Source organism: Trichoplusia ni, chromosome 5 (genome assembly GCF_003590095.1).
Source record: "Trichoplusia ni isolate ovarian cell line Hi5 chromosome 5, tn1, whole genome shotgun sequence".
Classification (NCBI taxonomy): domain Eukaryota; kingdom Metazoa; phylum Arthropoda; class Insecta; order Lepidoptera; family Noctuidae; genus Trichoplusia; species Trichoplusia ni.
The window spans coordinates 3,421,194-3,437,759 of record NC_039482.1 but is presented as its reverse complement, the minus strand read 5'-3'; the positions used below and the strand labels follow the sequence as shown (position 1 = coordinate 3,437,759).

Here is a 16,566-nt window from a genome sequence, read left to right as displayed (position 1 = left end):
TTCCGCTATAACAATGATTATCACGGACATTTATTTTTCACACGTCTGATTTGTATATCTTCAGCCTATTTTTATAAAACTCTCAGATTTACAAGTCCGACTCGCAATCGAAAACCTTATCCCTACTAATATTATAAATGCGAAAGTAACTCTGTCTCTCTGTCTGCCTGTCTGTTAGGCTTTCACGTCTAAACCACTGAACAGATTTTTATGAAATTTGGTACAGAGATAGAGTTGACCTTGAGAAAGAACATAGGATAGTTTTTATCCCGGACTTTTGAAGAGTTCTCTTGAAAAGGCGATATAACCGACGGCGATGCCGCGGGCGAAAACTGCGAAAAGCTATTTATATATAAATTGTCAGACCATCTCATCGTCGGTTTTCTAAGGCCTAATAATTACATTACTTAGTATCTCGAACTTTTCTTTCCGATTGTACATTCCCAACCTTGATTGCCGGCTTCCCAAATAAGCGATTCGATGGCCTACTTACTAACTCTATACTTAACATAGATAGTTACTGTAACGTGATTATATGTAGTTACACGTTACTTGAAGTTACGCACAATGGATGAACTTATTCATCAAATTGATGAGAAAATGTTAGCTCATGTATCTGAGTCAATCGATTACACGTAAATGTTTAAAATCGGTTAGATGTGTGTTGGATTCGTGTGTAAAGGGTTCCGCATCAAAGATTCAAGTTAATTCAGGATGGCCTTTTATTATATAATTCTCTTTGTTATAGCAGCCAGATAAACAAATCTTCTATAAAAATTTTAACTTTCCAACTATCAGGGTTAATGAGATACGTCCTAGTCAAACACGAACAAAAATAAAAGTAGCCGTTAAGCAATTCCTCTCAAGCTTATTCTTAGACTGACATGTAATTGACCGGTTTGTTCGTTTATATGTATGTATCTTCAAACTCAAACCAACAAACCCTGAACAAATTCATAAAAACTATTTTAAAAATATATATGTGTGAGAGGGACGCCACTATCTCTTTCATAAAGCGCCATCTCGCTTGGACATCTGCACACGTATAACGTATAAGCAGTCTGAAGTAGGCTTTAAAGTACGAAAATCAGTTGTAATTGTTCAAAATATGTTTCTATAAGCATAGCTTTAAAAGACAAAAATCTGTCATATTATATTTGGTCAAAATATGTCTTTGACGTCTATGAAAAGTTCATGCGTTCTGATGTTCACGGTAACTTTTTAAAGATGTAACCTTAACTAATACACTCTATTTATGGCAAATGTCTTAAACACGCACTATACATTCACTTAGATATATTATCTAAACTTAGTACAGTCAGCAAGAAAAGTCGGCAAACAAAAAAGCTCATCTAAGTGTCATTATAAATATGTATAAATATAAATATAAATATATGCGGACAACATCACATACATTGTTCTGAACCCAAAGTAAGTTGCTAAAGCACTTGTGTTATGGAATTCAGATACAACGAAGGTACCACAAACACCCAGACCCGACACAATGTAGAAATGTGAATTTTTACATTGACCCGACCGGGGATCGAACCCGGGACCTCAGAGATAGCGACACCTATAAACCGGTGCGTACGCCACTCGACCACGGAGGTCGTCATTGTGGCAATAGAGCTTAAGACATTGCTTATTTTAATGCGTAGTGATGTAGTTTATGAATAATAATGGACACTTTTTGTTTGTTTGTCCTGCAAACATTAAGTTGATCAAATTGCAGTGAGTGGAATTAACTCGGGACGTCACTTCTGTATACACAACATCTTGCGGGGTCGTTACGCCATAAGTCGCCTGTCCTAAACTTTAAAGCATTTTATTTTTGTCAGTTTTTATTGTTCAGGTAAAGGGCAAAAATACAAGTTCAATATTTTTTCATAATCTATCTGACGGACTTAAAAGATTTTTGCTTTTCAAACCTAGTCGACGTTTCTGCTAACTGTATAATGATGGCTATATTTGTTTTTCGCAATACTAAACTTACGCACGAGCTTCGGACCTCGTTTCCATGGTTACGCAAAGTAAACAACTTTTTAAACTTCTGTTTTATAAAGGTACGGATACACTGAGTGACATTATCCACCATTGATTTATAACTTACAAGTTTTGTATCACGGATTTTCCTATCTGTCTTTTCATGTGGCTCAAGGCTCGTAAACCTTCGGGGAAGTTTTCACAGAAGTTGTGTTTCAGTTGCTGCTATAGCAACAAGTACTGAATATCAACATTGAGGTTAAGCTATACTGGCATTTTGAATGTTATTATTTAACCCATTCGTAGGAATCTCTCGGTATCGACAGTCTGACTCGTGATTGGTTTATTTAATTCTGCTTAAGATGTCAGAATGATGTCATTAACAGGGTTTCTGCTGCTGCTATCTTCGCAGTATTCGACAATTGTTAAAAAGAAGAATTAGGGCCAATGTGATGGAAATTAGTAGAATGAGTTTCCGAAACCCCAGAAGAAAATCGAAGAAAGGCAGTATAAAAAATCTTTAAAAAAAAATAACTAAGAATTTTATTAAGTTCTACCTAAACGTAGCTTTATATTGAAGTTTATAACTTAATCTATAAGTGTACGATACATAAATGATTATATTGTACCGTAAGAAAGGACTCTATAACAAAGCAGTAAGATTGGTTTTAGCTTACCGTATTTTGCTATTTAATACAAGTTTTGTAGTTTTGTTAGATTTTCTATTGATGTTGAGTGTTATTGCATTGAACCCGTTTTATATCTTGAGTAAGTACAGATAGTTAAACTTATATCAAATTCCTAATTATATATACATAACTATGAAATTTTTATAAGAAACAAATATCTTTTATAAAAAAAGGGACTCCCGCTTTAAAGAATATTGATACTTGTATCGCGGGGAGTGTCAAAAATTCAAGTCACATGCACAACAATACCCAGACTCAGAGCAATCGTTCGTACCTCACAAAAAAGCTTGTCCTTCGCGGGGTTTGATCCCGGGACACATCGCGCCCATTGGATTTGGCGTGGTGACCTCAACCACTCGGCTATCCATACAGATGCATTTCTTTATAGTAACGAAGATCATTAGCCATGACCTGTGCAACATTCTTATGGTAATACAAAGAGTTAAATAGAATCATTAAAAGCGTTTTCTAAACAATTACGAGTAAATGTTCCGATTTGAATTTCTCTATTTTAATTGGTCATAAATTTGTTGAAAATGAGAATACAGTTGGTTCTTCTCCTTATGGTTATTTCGTGACTTCTGAATATGGGCGTAGATCAGGGCCGCAATTCTGCAATTTCCAATGGCCGATGAATGAATGAAAATTGGCTCTAAATTATACTATTCGTAATCTCTTAAGCATTTTTAGTATAAAATAATTTTAAATTTAGTATAGTTGTGTATTGTACACAACGTCAATTCAATGAATTTTCAATTATTATATTGGCATAATGCTTAAGGGAATAATATCAAATTTAATCCAATTGCTATTCATTCATCGGTCATTATAAATAGCAGAATCGGGGCCCAGGAGCCTACTGACATACGACGATACATTCCACTTTATGCGTACGCTTCGTAGTAGTAGACCCTCTGGGGTTTCCAACGTCGCGATCTTTGCGTTATAAATTCAAAGACATCATTAATTTAGTTAACATTTTAAGACATTTGCATGATATTTTGTTGCCGAATTGGCACCTTAGAATATCTTCAGCTTGCACCTGAAATAAATATGCGTAAGTTGATTTTAATATTAATCATCATGAAATTGATTGATCCAACTTTGATTGAAATTATTTGATAGTTTTAATGATATGCAATAATTAAGTAAATATTATTATTACGTAAATAAGCCAATTATGTAAATAGTTGTGAATTAAACTTAGTTGCTCATATCATAAAGACACCAAAACAATAATTATCTGGAAGCTATAATCAAAAATTCTAGCCATTAAAATTCCTTAAAAAGAACAACTCTTAACATGAATTGCAAAACTAACCTTATCCTCTCGACGTAAAATATTAAATAAAGTGTACCTAATGTCAATCAATTGACCTACCGATTAAATTATACAATTTGTACAACAATTTTAAGTATCATGTCATAATTGTGTACCAATATTTTGGACGCTAATCTGAGGGAATTAGGATCTTATTCCAAAGGCATATGGTTTATTTTGCAACTACATTTAAAAATTTTAGGCTTAAATCTTCTTACAAATTGTCATTTAATAATAGTGTAGAAATAATTTATGGTAATTTTGTTACAATGTCATTCAATTTAGGATAAAATGATTTTGTAAGAAATTTTATTTTTAAACTTTAAAATAACAGTAAAATTAATTACAGGCCGCCTCTTTAAAAGCTTTTTTAAAAGTCAACTGTTTGGCATTGCAAAATGACCGTTATTATCTTCACCATAGAGTTTTAAATCAGAACTTCGGGTTGCACTAAGGTAAGAGTGTAAACTTCGAAGTTCAAAACGATCATAATTAAATTATTATACTCGAAACTGGTTTACAAAAGTGAAATGTTTGTTTGTTTTTTTTTTTTGACGATAACATCCTGCTTTTAATATTTATTTGATTATTTTCGAAAGCGTTAAAGTTTGAGTGCTTTTAAATACAGAACGGGCCTGGTCGAAAACACTTTGACAATGATTCAAATCGTTTTCGAAGTACCTTGCGTTTATGTATGAGCAAAAAATTTCATTATTTTTATAAAAACTGTCGTGAGACCGAGTTCGACTCGCGATCCCGCCGCGTCTGCTCATGATTTAGCACTCCGGTTGGGTCCGAAACTAGTCGGGCTACCCCGATAAATACGCGTGAGTAAACCGTTACATCATTTAATAAAAAATTTCATATTTGAAATGTCCTCCTAAAAGTCTACCACCTCCTGAACTAAACATTAGGGATAAAAAAAGAGACGCAGTTATAAAACTTTTAGTGTTCTATCACGCTTCCACTAGTGTCCAAAGATAGAAGGGCCCTAATTTCGCTATTTACAATGGCCGATGCATGAATAGAAATAGGATTTAAAAGACAATATTTGCAGAGTATGTAGCTGAATTGGGGCCAAACGATTTTACTGGACACTAGTACAAAAGCATGTTTAGCCTACTATGGTATGTTTAAACACAGATGCTCTCTTGGTTGTCATCTACTCAATAATTCTGATAGCCCGGTGGGGAAACAAACCGACACGACCGGAGGGCGGAAGGATATCGGACGCACGACACAGAACAGCTTTGATATTTAGATAAAGCAGTTAATAACTTTATTTTAATACCATGTCACTAATAATGCAATGAATCTAGCCATTCAGCTTCCTTAGTTAGAGGTCAACATTAATGTTATTTGATTCATCATAACGCCTGTTTAAATTGTTTGAGCAAATCGCTATTCGGCGAGTAGGTGAGTTAATATATCACCAAAATACAGTAACTTGGTTATGTTTAATTTAAATAACCGTACCTTTTGATAAAAATATATTTTGTAACTCTTTCAGGCAAAGAAAAAGCAAAAAGCTATGTTTCCGCCCGGGATCGAACCGGGGGCCTTCTGCGTGTTAGGCAGATGTGATAACCGCTACACCACGGAAACTGATGACTACAACGCTAAAAGTATAGATTAGTAGTTATCTGTAAGTAAAACAAAGATAATGAAGTTCATAAATGGAAATTAATGTAATATTATGCGATAAAATAAAAAAAACAACTCAAGGTTAACAGAAGACATTATTATAGTGTAATATTATTTTCGTAATCACAATAAAAATTTCGATTCCAGATGTAAATAATATATTTTATTTTATGCAGTTTACATTATAAGCTCAAATGTGTATTAAGTGAACACTATACAAGCGCATGGGGCATTTGCACATACACACACACTTATCACATTATGACAAATTTTAAAACACATAAAAAGAGGTTATTATCTCCACTACAGGAATGTAAAAAATAATTATGTGAACATTATATATGCAATATTCAATTAATTGAAATCTTTCTTATGTTAATTGCAGATAAAAGTTGGATTTTGTCCTAATCGAAACATCCTTGTGGATTTTTATAATAACTATCGTGAGACTGATTCATTATTAAATGATGTAACGGTTTACTCACGCGTATTTATCGGGGTAGCCCGACTAGTTTCGGACCCAACCGGAGTGCTTTATCATGAGCAGACGCGGCGGGATCGCGAGTCGAACTGAATCCTTGTGGATGTTCTGACCTTTATCTTTAAACTATAACATGAGATAGATTTCAATTAATCATAGGATTGAACAAAATATACACTAAATGCCTATGTTTTTTGTATATAAACATAGATTTTTATTTTGAGTAACCTGCTATTGAAGCATTTCGCAGAATGAAACTCTATTTAAACAGAATTCGTGACCAACAATAGGTTTCAACTATTGTTTTTAGTTATAATGGCTGATTTGCTTTAGTTTGTTATATTTAAAGTTTTTTTTTCATTTGATATTGTATTTTTATTGAAGAATGCTAAATCAAAAACATAACAACTATATTATTCAACCTCTATGTATAATTCAACCTGGTTATGGATCTTAGTCAAACAAAAAAAAAAGAAATAAAAAAAACTTTATTTTAAGCATGTACAATTCTGGATATAGCTACATAACTATGTTTCGTATCATTATCATAGTAACCAACAGGTCCCGCATCACAATCCGCACAACTTAAATATTTGCAATTAGCTACAGTGTGTGTAAAACCAATATTTTCAAATGTATACATGTTTTCAACATGATAGAATTCATTTACAGATTCATTTTGTATTTCACCCTCTTTCCTGTTGTTGTCTTGTTGCATCAATGGCAGATCTTTCTGAAAATGAAATTAAAAAGTAAATAAAAAAAGTTACACATAAGTACCTACTTGACTCAAACTTGTAATGTTTAGGTTATTTATTTTGTGCTTTGTAATAAAATTACAATTTGAGTAAGGAATCAAGAGTAATAGAGATTTTATATTCATAAAATACATTATCGCGTTTTAGATTCATATTATTTACAGTGAAAATCTACACTTCATTCAGTGATAAGAAAACACTTACAACTTACAAAGTAGGTTGTTCATATCAGAGAAACTTACAAAAAGAAAGTAATAAATTAGAACTGTTACCTCTATCGTGATATACTTCGCTGATTTCTTGTCTAATATTCTTGAGCCGCAGAATTTACACTTAACAATAAACTTATTTTTGCCATCTTCGACATAATCTTTCTCTTCATTTTGAACTGGTGTTTCATTATTTTCTACTTCAGACATCTTGTTTATAGCAGTGTTAGCTTTATTTCAGCGTACAGTTAAAAAGAAAGTTCATTTGGGATTATAATTTAGACAAAAACTAACCGGCTCGCTTGGCTGAAATCTGACATTTCCGAAATTTATTACATTCAGGAGGAATACGAAGTAGTCAAGAGTTTACGAAGACTGTTACAAATTTACAATGACGAACTGCAATTAATAATATTAAAATAAATGGCATTTATATTAAAAAATATTTACTAACTGATTTCATTACAAGCAGTGTGTAAGAAATAGGATAAAATATACGTAATTTATATGTAACGATTATTTCTAATTTTAAAATATAGAAAATAACAATACTAATTTAAATTTCGGTTTTTTTTTCAAATTATAACCTATTCTTCATATTCCTATTACTTTACCAATCAATTTAAGCACCTCTTCAAAATCATGTAACTACAAGCTCAATGACCAATGTCCCCGATGAACAAACGAGCAGTCAAAATCACATATTTCATTAAAAAGTTAGGTTACCAACCAACTATAACAGGTGAGGAAGTGAAGTGCTAAACATTAATTAAAAACTGAATTATCATCAAAAATGAGTTCCGGATTCATATCGGAGACTGAAATATTGGAAGGGCGACGACGACGACAGGAAGAATGGGAAAAAGTACGCACCGAAGACCAACCAAAAGGTAAGAATCGTAATTCGTTCTAATCATCAAATTGACATTGATAAAAACGGAACTTATTTTATTAAAACAATAACTTTGTATTATTTATGACAAATCTGTCTTATAGTGCCTTTAATTTGTGAAGAGTTTTCTAAAAACCTCAGAATTCCCACTGGTCTGTTACATTTTTATGTGAATATGCACTATTATTGAGGGACCAATTTTTTGTTGTTATTTTTTTTCTGATGTGAATGAAATATATAAATATTGACTGTGTCATTGTTAATGAACGTTAAAAAACAGTCAGTGGGTCATCTTTAGGGCAGAGTTAAACATCATTATTATACAAATGCATCCTCATAACATGTATACATATGTGTTGCCAAATCTATTCTTTGTTTTAAATGAAGCGAATTGATATATTTTTAGGGGCTGGTCATACTTCGTTTAATCTGCTTTACAATGCGAGTTCATTACTACATAATTAAATGTTTATCTGGATTAATTTTGTTTTCTTAATTAAAAAAATAACCAATTTATTTACTAGAATGAAGTCCATATATCAAACAAGACTACAGATACTTAAATAATTATCTAATTATAACTTAATGCAGTATCACCTAACAGGTGACCAGTCACCATGACTTACATCTATTCTATTTTAACTTTATAACACATTTTTATCATTTTTAAAGTATTTAAAAGCAGGCCGACAAAGTTAAAGGCAGCTAGCGTAGTAATGTTGCTGGTGCTAGGGTCTTTAACTTACCCTCGTCAATACACATCACTCACATGCCCACTTAAGTTATATTATACACAGCTGGAAGCATGTACAAACCCATGACTCTGGTGCTCAGGTGATTGTATGGGCCTGGGGTGTTTGTAGTGATCAACAGTTGATATATCCCCATACCATGCCCTTGGTGTGGGTTAAAGCCACCAGCTGGAAAAACAAAGAGAAAATAAAGAAAATCACTTTATTTGAAATGCCTAATCTAATCTATACTCTATACTAATATATAAAGCTGAAGAGTTTGTTTGTTTGTTTGTTTGAACGCACTAATCTCAGGAACAACTGGTCCAAATTGAAAAATTCTTTTTGTGTTGAATAGACCATTAATCAAGGAAGGCTTTAGGCTATAAGTATCACGCTACGACTAATAGGAGCGAAGATACAATGGAAAATGTGGAAAAAATAGGGCAGGTATAAATCAAAACTCATATCTTCTACCCACGGGGAAGAACCGCGGGCAACAGCTAGTATAGTATAAGTAATAACTTATCCTCATCCCATACTTAGTCATAATCTTAATATATATAAATCTCATGTCTCAATGTTTGTCCTCAATGGACTCCTAAACCGCTTAACCAATTATAATAAAATTCGCACACCATGTGCAGTTCGATCCAACTTGAGAGATAGGATAGTTTAAATCCCAAGTTGAAGTTATAGTCGCAATTTCTTCTAACCACGCGAACGAAGTCGCGGGCAACAGCTAGTAATTTATAATATCAACATAATTATGTCCTGTTAAGTTGAAAATAAATTTATTATTAGAGTAATAATATTTTGAATACCTTCACTACTAACTGTTTAACTTCTATTATAATATATGTTATGAATCCCATAATAGATAAATATGAATTTATCTTCCTATTTTTAGTCATAATATCTATTATACTTAGCCTGAATGAGTTTATACTCTAATAGTTCTAATATATCCAAATATTTAAACACCTTTGAAGCATTAATGTCTCTCTCACTGTAATACTATTGGTCACAGTCTACAATTTTTGTGTGTTGTGTATTGGCGTAGTCTGTCCACCTAAGTTGGTGTTTAACTCCCAGTGTTGAAAGAGGTAGGGTATAGCTATACTCTTATATGGACGTAAACCTAATCAAACTTCAGAAATGTTATCCTAAATCAATTATTTTGTTGAGTAAAACATGTGAGCTATAAACAAATCCGAGTTTCCCTTCCCAACATAATATATCCTTCTAATATTATAAATGTGCTAGTTTGTATCTTATCTATGGATGTAAAAAATATGTTTATACCTCTCTCTCTTTCAACCAAAAACCACTGAATGGATTTCGACTTAGCATGCAGATAGTTTATAACCAGGATGAACATTATATGACAGTTTTTATACCGACTTTATGTTCCTGTGGAATCATTTTCGAGCGAGCGGGCTACATCTAGTATCTATCTATTCAAATGTTTGTAGACATGGTCATACGTATACAAATACATTTCTGTTTCCCAGAGGCCCCAGAAGAGCCGTATGATACACGGCCGCTGTACCAGCGTCTCGAGGAGCAGAGAATGAAGAAAGAGGCTGAATATGAAGAGGCTCACAAATTGAGTTAGTATTGATACCTTTTTTGATGAATATAAAACCTCCTTTATAATAATTTAATCCTTATTCAGCCGAAGCTTTACAGCTCATAAGTTGAGTTAGTATTGATACCTTTTTATGAATATAGAAACTCCTTTATAAGAATTTAATCATTATTAGATGGACTTTAGAAATGTTAAGTCGCATGTACAAAGACGCCCAAACTCAAAGCTAGCATTCGTGAATCACATAAATGTTCTACGGGGGGGCCGAGTCCGCGTCTTACTTAGAGTTGATAGGCACTAATTAGGTATCTAGTTTTCTCGATTTGAGGTCAAAGTAAATCGATGAAAAGTGTCTGCAGTGAGACTTACATATGCATATGTTATAATATGTATGTTATATCGTTTAACCGATAGTATAAGGAGGTCATATTAATGTTTCTACGAAGCGGGGTTCGAACCGTAGCCCGCACAGCTGTAATTGGCGTGGTAACTTGTTCTAGCTAAACGATTTGTGATATCAATTTAGTTAGAATTGATTTTATTTTCATGGCTGTGTAATACAAATAGGTTTTGTTGTATAGTTGATATTGTAATTCATGATAATAGTAAAAACAAGTGAAGCTTGTGAGATTTTAGGGAGTAATCTCAGGAACTATTGAATTGTTTTTATCAGACAACCACTTGTTATGACAGTGTCTTATGCGGTATTAATTAGGCCGAACAAGACAAAACTTAAAATCTAAAAATTTAAATACCTAGACCGATTCCTACACACACATTAAAAAAAACAGGATTCGAATCGGTTCAACCGTTTAAGAGCACAAACAGACGCACACATAGCGATCAAACTTATAACAGCCCTCTTTTTGCAAAAGGGGATAAAATTACTGCCCAACGAAGTGACAGTTATTCGTTCAGAGAAAGCATTATCGGTGAAAGGTCACAAACATAGCATTATTTATGGTTTATTTTTCTTTCAGAAAACATGATTCGAGGCTTGGATGACGACGAGGTCGGCTTCCTGGACCTCGTGGAACGCTCAAAAGCTAAAGCAGCTCAACAGATCTCAATCGAAGAACAAAGGGAAATGCAGGAGTTCAGGTTGGTGTGCATTTTTAGAAAGATAATATTTTTAATGCGATATGGTCCTGACACCCGGGCAAAAAAATTAGAATTACTGCGCCCATTTATGCAATTGCAGATAATTTGTGCTCCATCAAAATTTATTGAGAGCCGTGGCCGTGGGTTATCACCTTACCTCAACCCCCCATTATATATTTATAAGTGACACTGGAATAGCTTTGAATTCTCATGGCTACTCATGTGGTAAACAATACTCCATTCCAATCCTTTAGTTCGATCACATAGTAAAGGTCGGGTCGAGTCTGGGTAAGACTGGCACAGGACCGTAGAAATTGGAGAAACGAGAAGGGGAGGCCTATTCCCTGCGGTGGGAGGATAAAAGCTGTGGATAATGATGATTTCTTTAGTATTTCACAACCAACAGAAAGGAGCGCCAGTCTTCATCACTTCATACAGTCATTCAGTTCACTAAATGTCTGATTTCTCCGTTGAAACCTATAAATATGTATCTTCTACAGGGAGAGAGTATCGAACTTAGCGGAGAGCGAGGAGTTGACCCGACTGCGCGCTCAGCTGGCGCCCGCGCGGACCGCCAGCGCCGGCTCACAGGCCGCCACGCAGAAGAACAAACTTCAGGGGGTGAGGATGTCATTCAACAGTATACTGTTCTGTCGTAGATTCAAATACACTAAAGTGTTTTCTGATTTGTGTACGTATTAGAAAATTGGCCAAAACGGTGAAGGAAAGATAGACATAGAGACACAGGCAAGGTGTGATACACCTAATCACTTTCGAAGGGTGTTTTATACCACGTCAGAAGCAAGGGGCGTATGATAGTAGATTTCGCATAAACTTGATAAGAAGAAGATAAACCTTGAATCACCCATTGCGAGGTCTCTCTTTGTTTATGCCATTCTCCTTTGTGTCCTGTCCTATACATCTGTCCTAATCCTGATAGTTTTTTGTGTTTTCGCAAGGGTTAATATGTACTTTGTGACCTTTACAAAAAGTATGAGTATCCATTCGAGATTTTATTTATTTCAGGTAGTTGTAAGGAAACGCAAAGCGAGCGAGATGGAAGGAGAAAAGGAAAAGGAAACCTCGCCGTCGAAATCAAAGAATAATGGGAGTCCCCAAATGTAAGTATTATGTAGCTCATAGTTATATGATACAACGGTTTTCTCATTGTATTCATCGAGATTGCCAGACTAGTCCCGGACCCAACCGGAGTCCTTAATCATGAGCCGTTAGCATTACGTATTACGAGACACGTAATGCTCTGCGGGTCTTGAGCTTGTCACTTGAATGCTTCTTAAGCCCCCGCGAGACAAAGAGTAAATTTCTCAGTATGGGTCCTGTCATTAAGTAAAAAGGATGTGTGTAGTTTTACCAATTTAAAGATATTTGTTGGACAAATAACTGCATGGAGTCCCTCCGCGCTGAAGTGAAATTTCGTAATGTGAAAATGAATTGAAAGCGACGCATTAACTCTCGCTCTGTCTCTTTCTATCCCCCTTCCCCAGGTACGTTGATCGTTTAAAGAAACAGTGCTTTCATACCCCCTCTATGGTGGCATTGTAATTCTTAAATTGTCTCGTATTACAAACATTGAGACAACCTCAGTAAGTTATTACCATACTTGTATTGGGCGTTTACCACACTTTGAATAAACATTTAAGCATCCTTGTTAGAAATCGCATTAAAATTTTTACTTCGAAAAATCTTGTCCTAATGAATTCATTTAATATATCGCTAGGTTTCTCTCTTTCTCTCGTGTGTTTTCACTGATAACCTCATCTCTGTCTCTCTTACAGTGCTAACGGTGTCAATGCCGAAGATAAGGTGATGCGTTGTGTGGGCTTGCTCCCAGGACTGGGCAACTACGACACAGATTCAACATCAGACACTGATGACTCCAGCGATCACAGCCACGTAAGTTTAATACTTATTAATATGGTTATATAACTCTTAGATTTGTCTTGGGTTTGTACGCCTTGCCATGTTAGACATATGTACAAGTCATTTGTGTTATTAACGAATGCTTGTTCTGAGTTTTGGTCTTGGGCATGTGACTTGAATGTTTTTGGAACCCTCTGTGACATTAGAGATAGATACCACTGGTTTTTATTGTACTTTTTTAGATAAGAACTGTCAACAGCAGAAGAATTGTTTGTTGAAGTCGGTCTTCAAGATCATATTTACAAAATATGTACCTGTAATATTTAGTGATAATTAAGAAAGTTTAACTTTGAGCCTTTTTCGTTGCCTGATAACTGAAAAACACTCATTTGAAGTCGTTTCCGTACGGTCATTTTGATTGTTTTGACCGCCGTCCGTTACTTGATATATCAACCATATGATAATAAGAAAATTAATATATTATATACTTTTTGTCCACTTCAGAGCGATAAATGCTGTGCGACGTACGACCTTCTGGGCCGGCGGCCTGAAGACAAACACAGGAAGGACCAGTCTAAGAGTAGTTAGATAGGCCCAAAATACCCTTACAGAAAGGTGACGTCATGTATAGCTGAAGATTAACGATAGGGTATTGACTAAACACCCTGTTTAGTCCGTCAGATAGATTTCCAAAAAATATTGGATACGTATTTTTAATTTTATCTCATAAACAAAACATGAAAGGGATACAGTGGTTTGAAATCTCGTGTGACGTCACTTACCAGTACGCTTTTTACTAGCAAGTGATTTTTTTAGCCCCCACTATACAGGGTGTAAGGAACACCGTACCACCAAAGTCGCATAATGACTTTAAAATAACGTGTTAATTAATATTAAAGAAGTCGCTACCGTCGGAGATTAATATTTATAGATTTAGTCATTTTTGAGCACGCAATGAATTGGTTACCGCGCGATCCTTACGCTCAGCGTACGTACTTACACGAACTGTAATGTGGTAGGAGGGCGACACTCGGCGACACGATCGAAACATTCGAAACGCGCGCGCATTTTATAAAAATGTTGTGATGTAACGAAAAACAATCACAAAAAAATACCAATCAATTTACACTATTCTGACTTCAATCTGTGTCTTGTGTATTATTAAATCAAACCTACTCTTACCTTAATCTCGCTCACTTCTAACCAGATAAGGTTCGAAAATTTCGAAATGTCCGCCATCTACGTGCACACAAATTTTGGCGCGGCGAAAAATCTGCTGCTGAACCCGGGGCAAAAAGTACCGCGTCCAGTAAATGTTCATCGCGAGACTTGCATTGCCACGTGCTTCGCCATAACACATTAGCATGTTGCCATTCTCCCGGGCGGTAAAATAACCTATCGAGCTACTAGGATCGTAATTTAAATAATACACACACAACACACGCACTTATATCACTTAACACAATAAAATTGTCTGCCTACACGATAATTAGTCCGCGAATTACCCGATTGCACATGCACATTCGATTAGCGTAAGGAACAAACTGAGTAAAAATAGGTACTATTTTGAAAAACGCCGAACTTTCGGTTTTACCTTTGAGTAGTGTTGGACCTAGGTACCTATGATTCTTTATCGATAAATTACATGAGGTCGAAGTGAATATCGTAAAATTATTCTTGACAATAAAGTACTTAACTTAAACCTTTAAAATTGATTAATCACAAAATGTACTTTTGTGTAAGAACATAATTGTTTTATGTGACTGGAATAATTATTCAGCAGTTCGTAGGAAAAAAAATGATAAAAATTTTTAGGCAGGAATTTCATTAGTAGATGATGGATATTAGTAACAAAACAGACTTTAATTTTAGAAAAAATAAATTATTGTTTATAACAACATGTTTTAGAACTACAGAATTCTAAACAAAAACAAACTGTTAATAATAAAAGGTTTTAATAAATTTCGTGATAAGTTGATAAACGCTGAGAAGGTGATTTTCTATTTTATAACATGGAACCCGTGTAACAAAAATCGATGTACTATTTTATCCAGTGTCACAGGTACGTCACTCGCCGATACCGCTGTAGGTGTCGGCGACGCGCTGGCGGTGTCGACAAAGGCGGCTAGCGGTGCCTACAAAGCGCGCGGCTTTTTTTAAAGGAATAGTAGGCAGGATTACGAATAATGCGTGAGAGTGCGCGCGCAATAGTTGCGCTATCTCTTACGCTTGTCGCTCATGAGTATTGGTTCGGTTTTGACGTCACTTTCGGTTAGATTTGCAAGAGAGCGATGACCGACGAGTACCTTTACGAATCAGCTGATCGGGAGCAGTTTTTAGTGTTTCATTTACATTGCCTTTTTTGTGAAAACGGCTTAATAATGATTTTGTTTATGAAAATATTATTGAAATACGTAGGAAAAATGATTTTATGACACATAAAATTAAAAAAACGCGAAAAAAAACTGCAATTTTCATGGAAAGACCGATGAAAAATTCCAACGCAGTGGGGTCTGGAATCATGTCTAGAACTCAGGTCCCACGGAAAAGTCACGGTGTTCCTTACACCCTGTATAAGACCTTTTAATTATCCTTACATTTTAATCTTAATACATATAAATCTCGTGTCACAATGTTTGTCCTCAATGGACTCCTAAAACACTTAACCGATTATAATAAAATTCACACACCATGTGCAGTTCGATCCAACTTGAGAGATAGGATAGTTTAAATCTCAAGTTGAAGTTATAGTCGCAATTTTTTCTAACCACGCGGACGAAGTCGCGGGCAACAGCTAGTTATGTGATAAAATGAAAAAATACGGTCATTCATTATTTTTTGACGATCTGTCTGACGGAATAACAGATTAATATTATTAGATTTAGTCAAATACCCTATTAACGTAATAATAACAGCATAAGACGTGGTACGATACAATGGAAAAAATTGAACCCTAGGTCAATCATCTCGGTAATTTCCTTGGTAAAGGTTTGAATTTTTCCATTGTATAATTTTGTATTTAATATTGGAATTGATGGTTAAGCGAAGACGGAGATATAACGAGTAGGTTTACTCTCGATAGAATCGAGTTTTGTTGTAATCGAATTGAAATCGATTTGGTACTATAGAACGATACTAGCGCTCATTCTTTTAAGGCCTGTTTGACCACCGCCGCATTAGTTCTTGTTAAATTAATTAAAGAATATTATTACCCTCCAATATATGACCGCAGCAGCCGTTTCTTACCTTTAATAACTACTTTTATTCATAATTGTTGTTATAACA

General features: G+C 34.7%; 2 protein-coding genes and 1 non-coding gene across 3 annotated transcripts; 1 reads left to right on the top strand and 2 right to left on the bottom strand.

The window, feature by feature from the left end:
- Positions 1–5,525: 5,525 nt before the first annotated feature.
- Trnav-aac lies at positions 5,526–5,598 on the bottom strand. Its single transcript has one exon. It is a non-coding gene; the product is annotated as a tRNA-Val (tRNA).
- A 991-nt stretch (positions 5,599–6,589) lies between these two features.
- On the bottom strand, positions 6,590–7,426 carry LOC113494096 (guanine nucleotide exchange factor MSS4 homolog). Its single transcript, XM_026872243.1, has 2 exons — positions 7,149–7,426; positions 6,590–6,851 (listed from the first exon to the last, which is right to left on the bottom strand). The coding sequence occupies exons 1-2, from the start codon at positions 7,293–7,295 to the stop codon at positions 6,612–6,614; spliced, it is 387 nt and encodes a 128-aa protein (XP_026728044.1). The 5' UTR covers positions 7,296–7,426; the 3' UTR covers positions 6,590–6,611.
- A 324-nt stretch (positions 7,427–7,750) lies between these two features.
- LOC113494095 (PSME3-interacting protein) lies at positions 7,751–14,039 on the top strand. The gene is made up of 7 exons (XM_026872241.1): positions 7,751–7,975; positions 10,223–10,321; positions 11,280–11,400; positions 11,901–12,021; positions 12,427–12,521; positions 13,197–13,314; positions 13,786–14,039. Exons 1-7 carry the CDS (start codon positions 7,879–7,881, stop codon positions 13,867–13,869), a joined length of 735 nt encoding a protein of 244 aa, XP_026728042.1. The 5' UTR covers positions 7,751–7,878; the 3' UTR covers positions 13,870–14,039.
- The last annotated feature ends 2,527 nt before the right edge of the window (positions 14,040–16,566 follow it).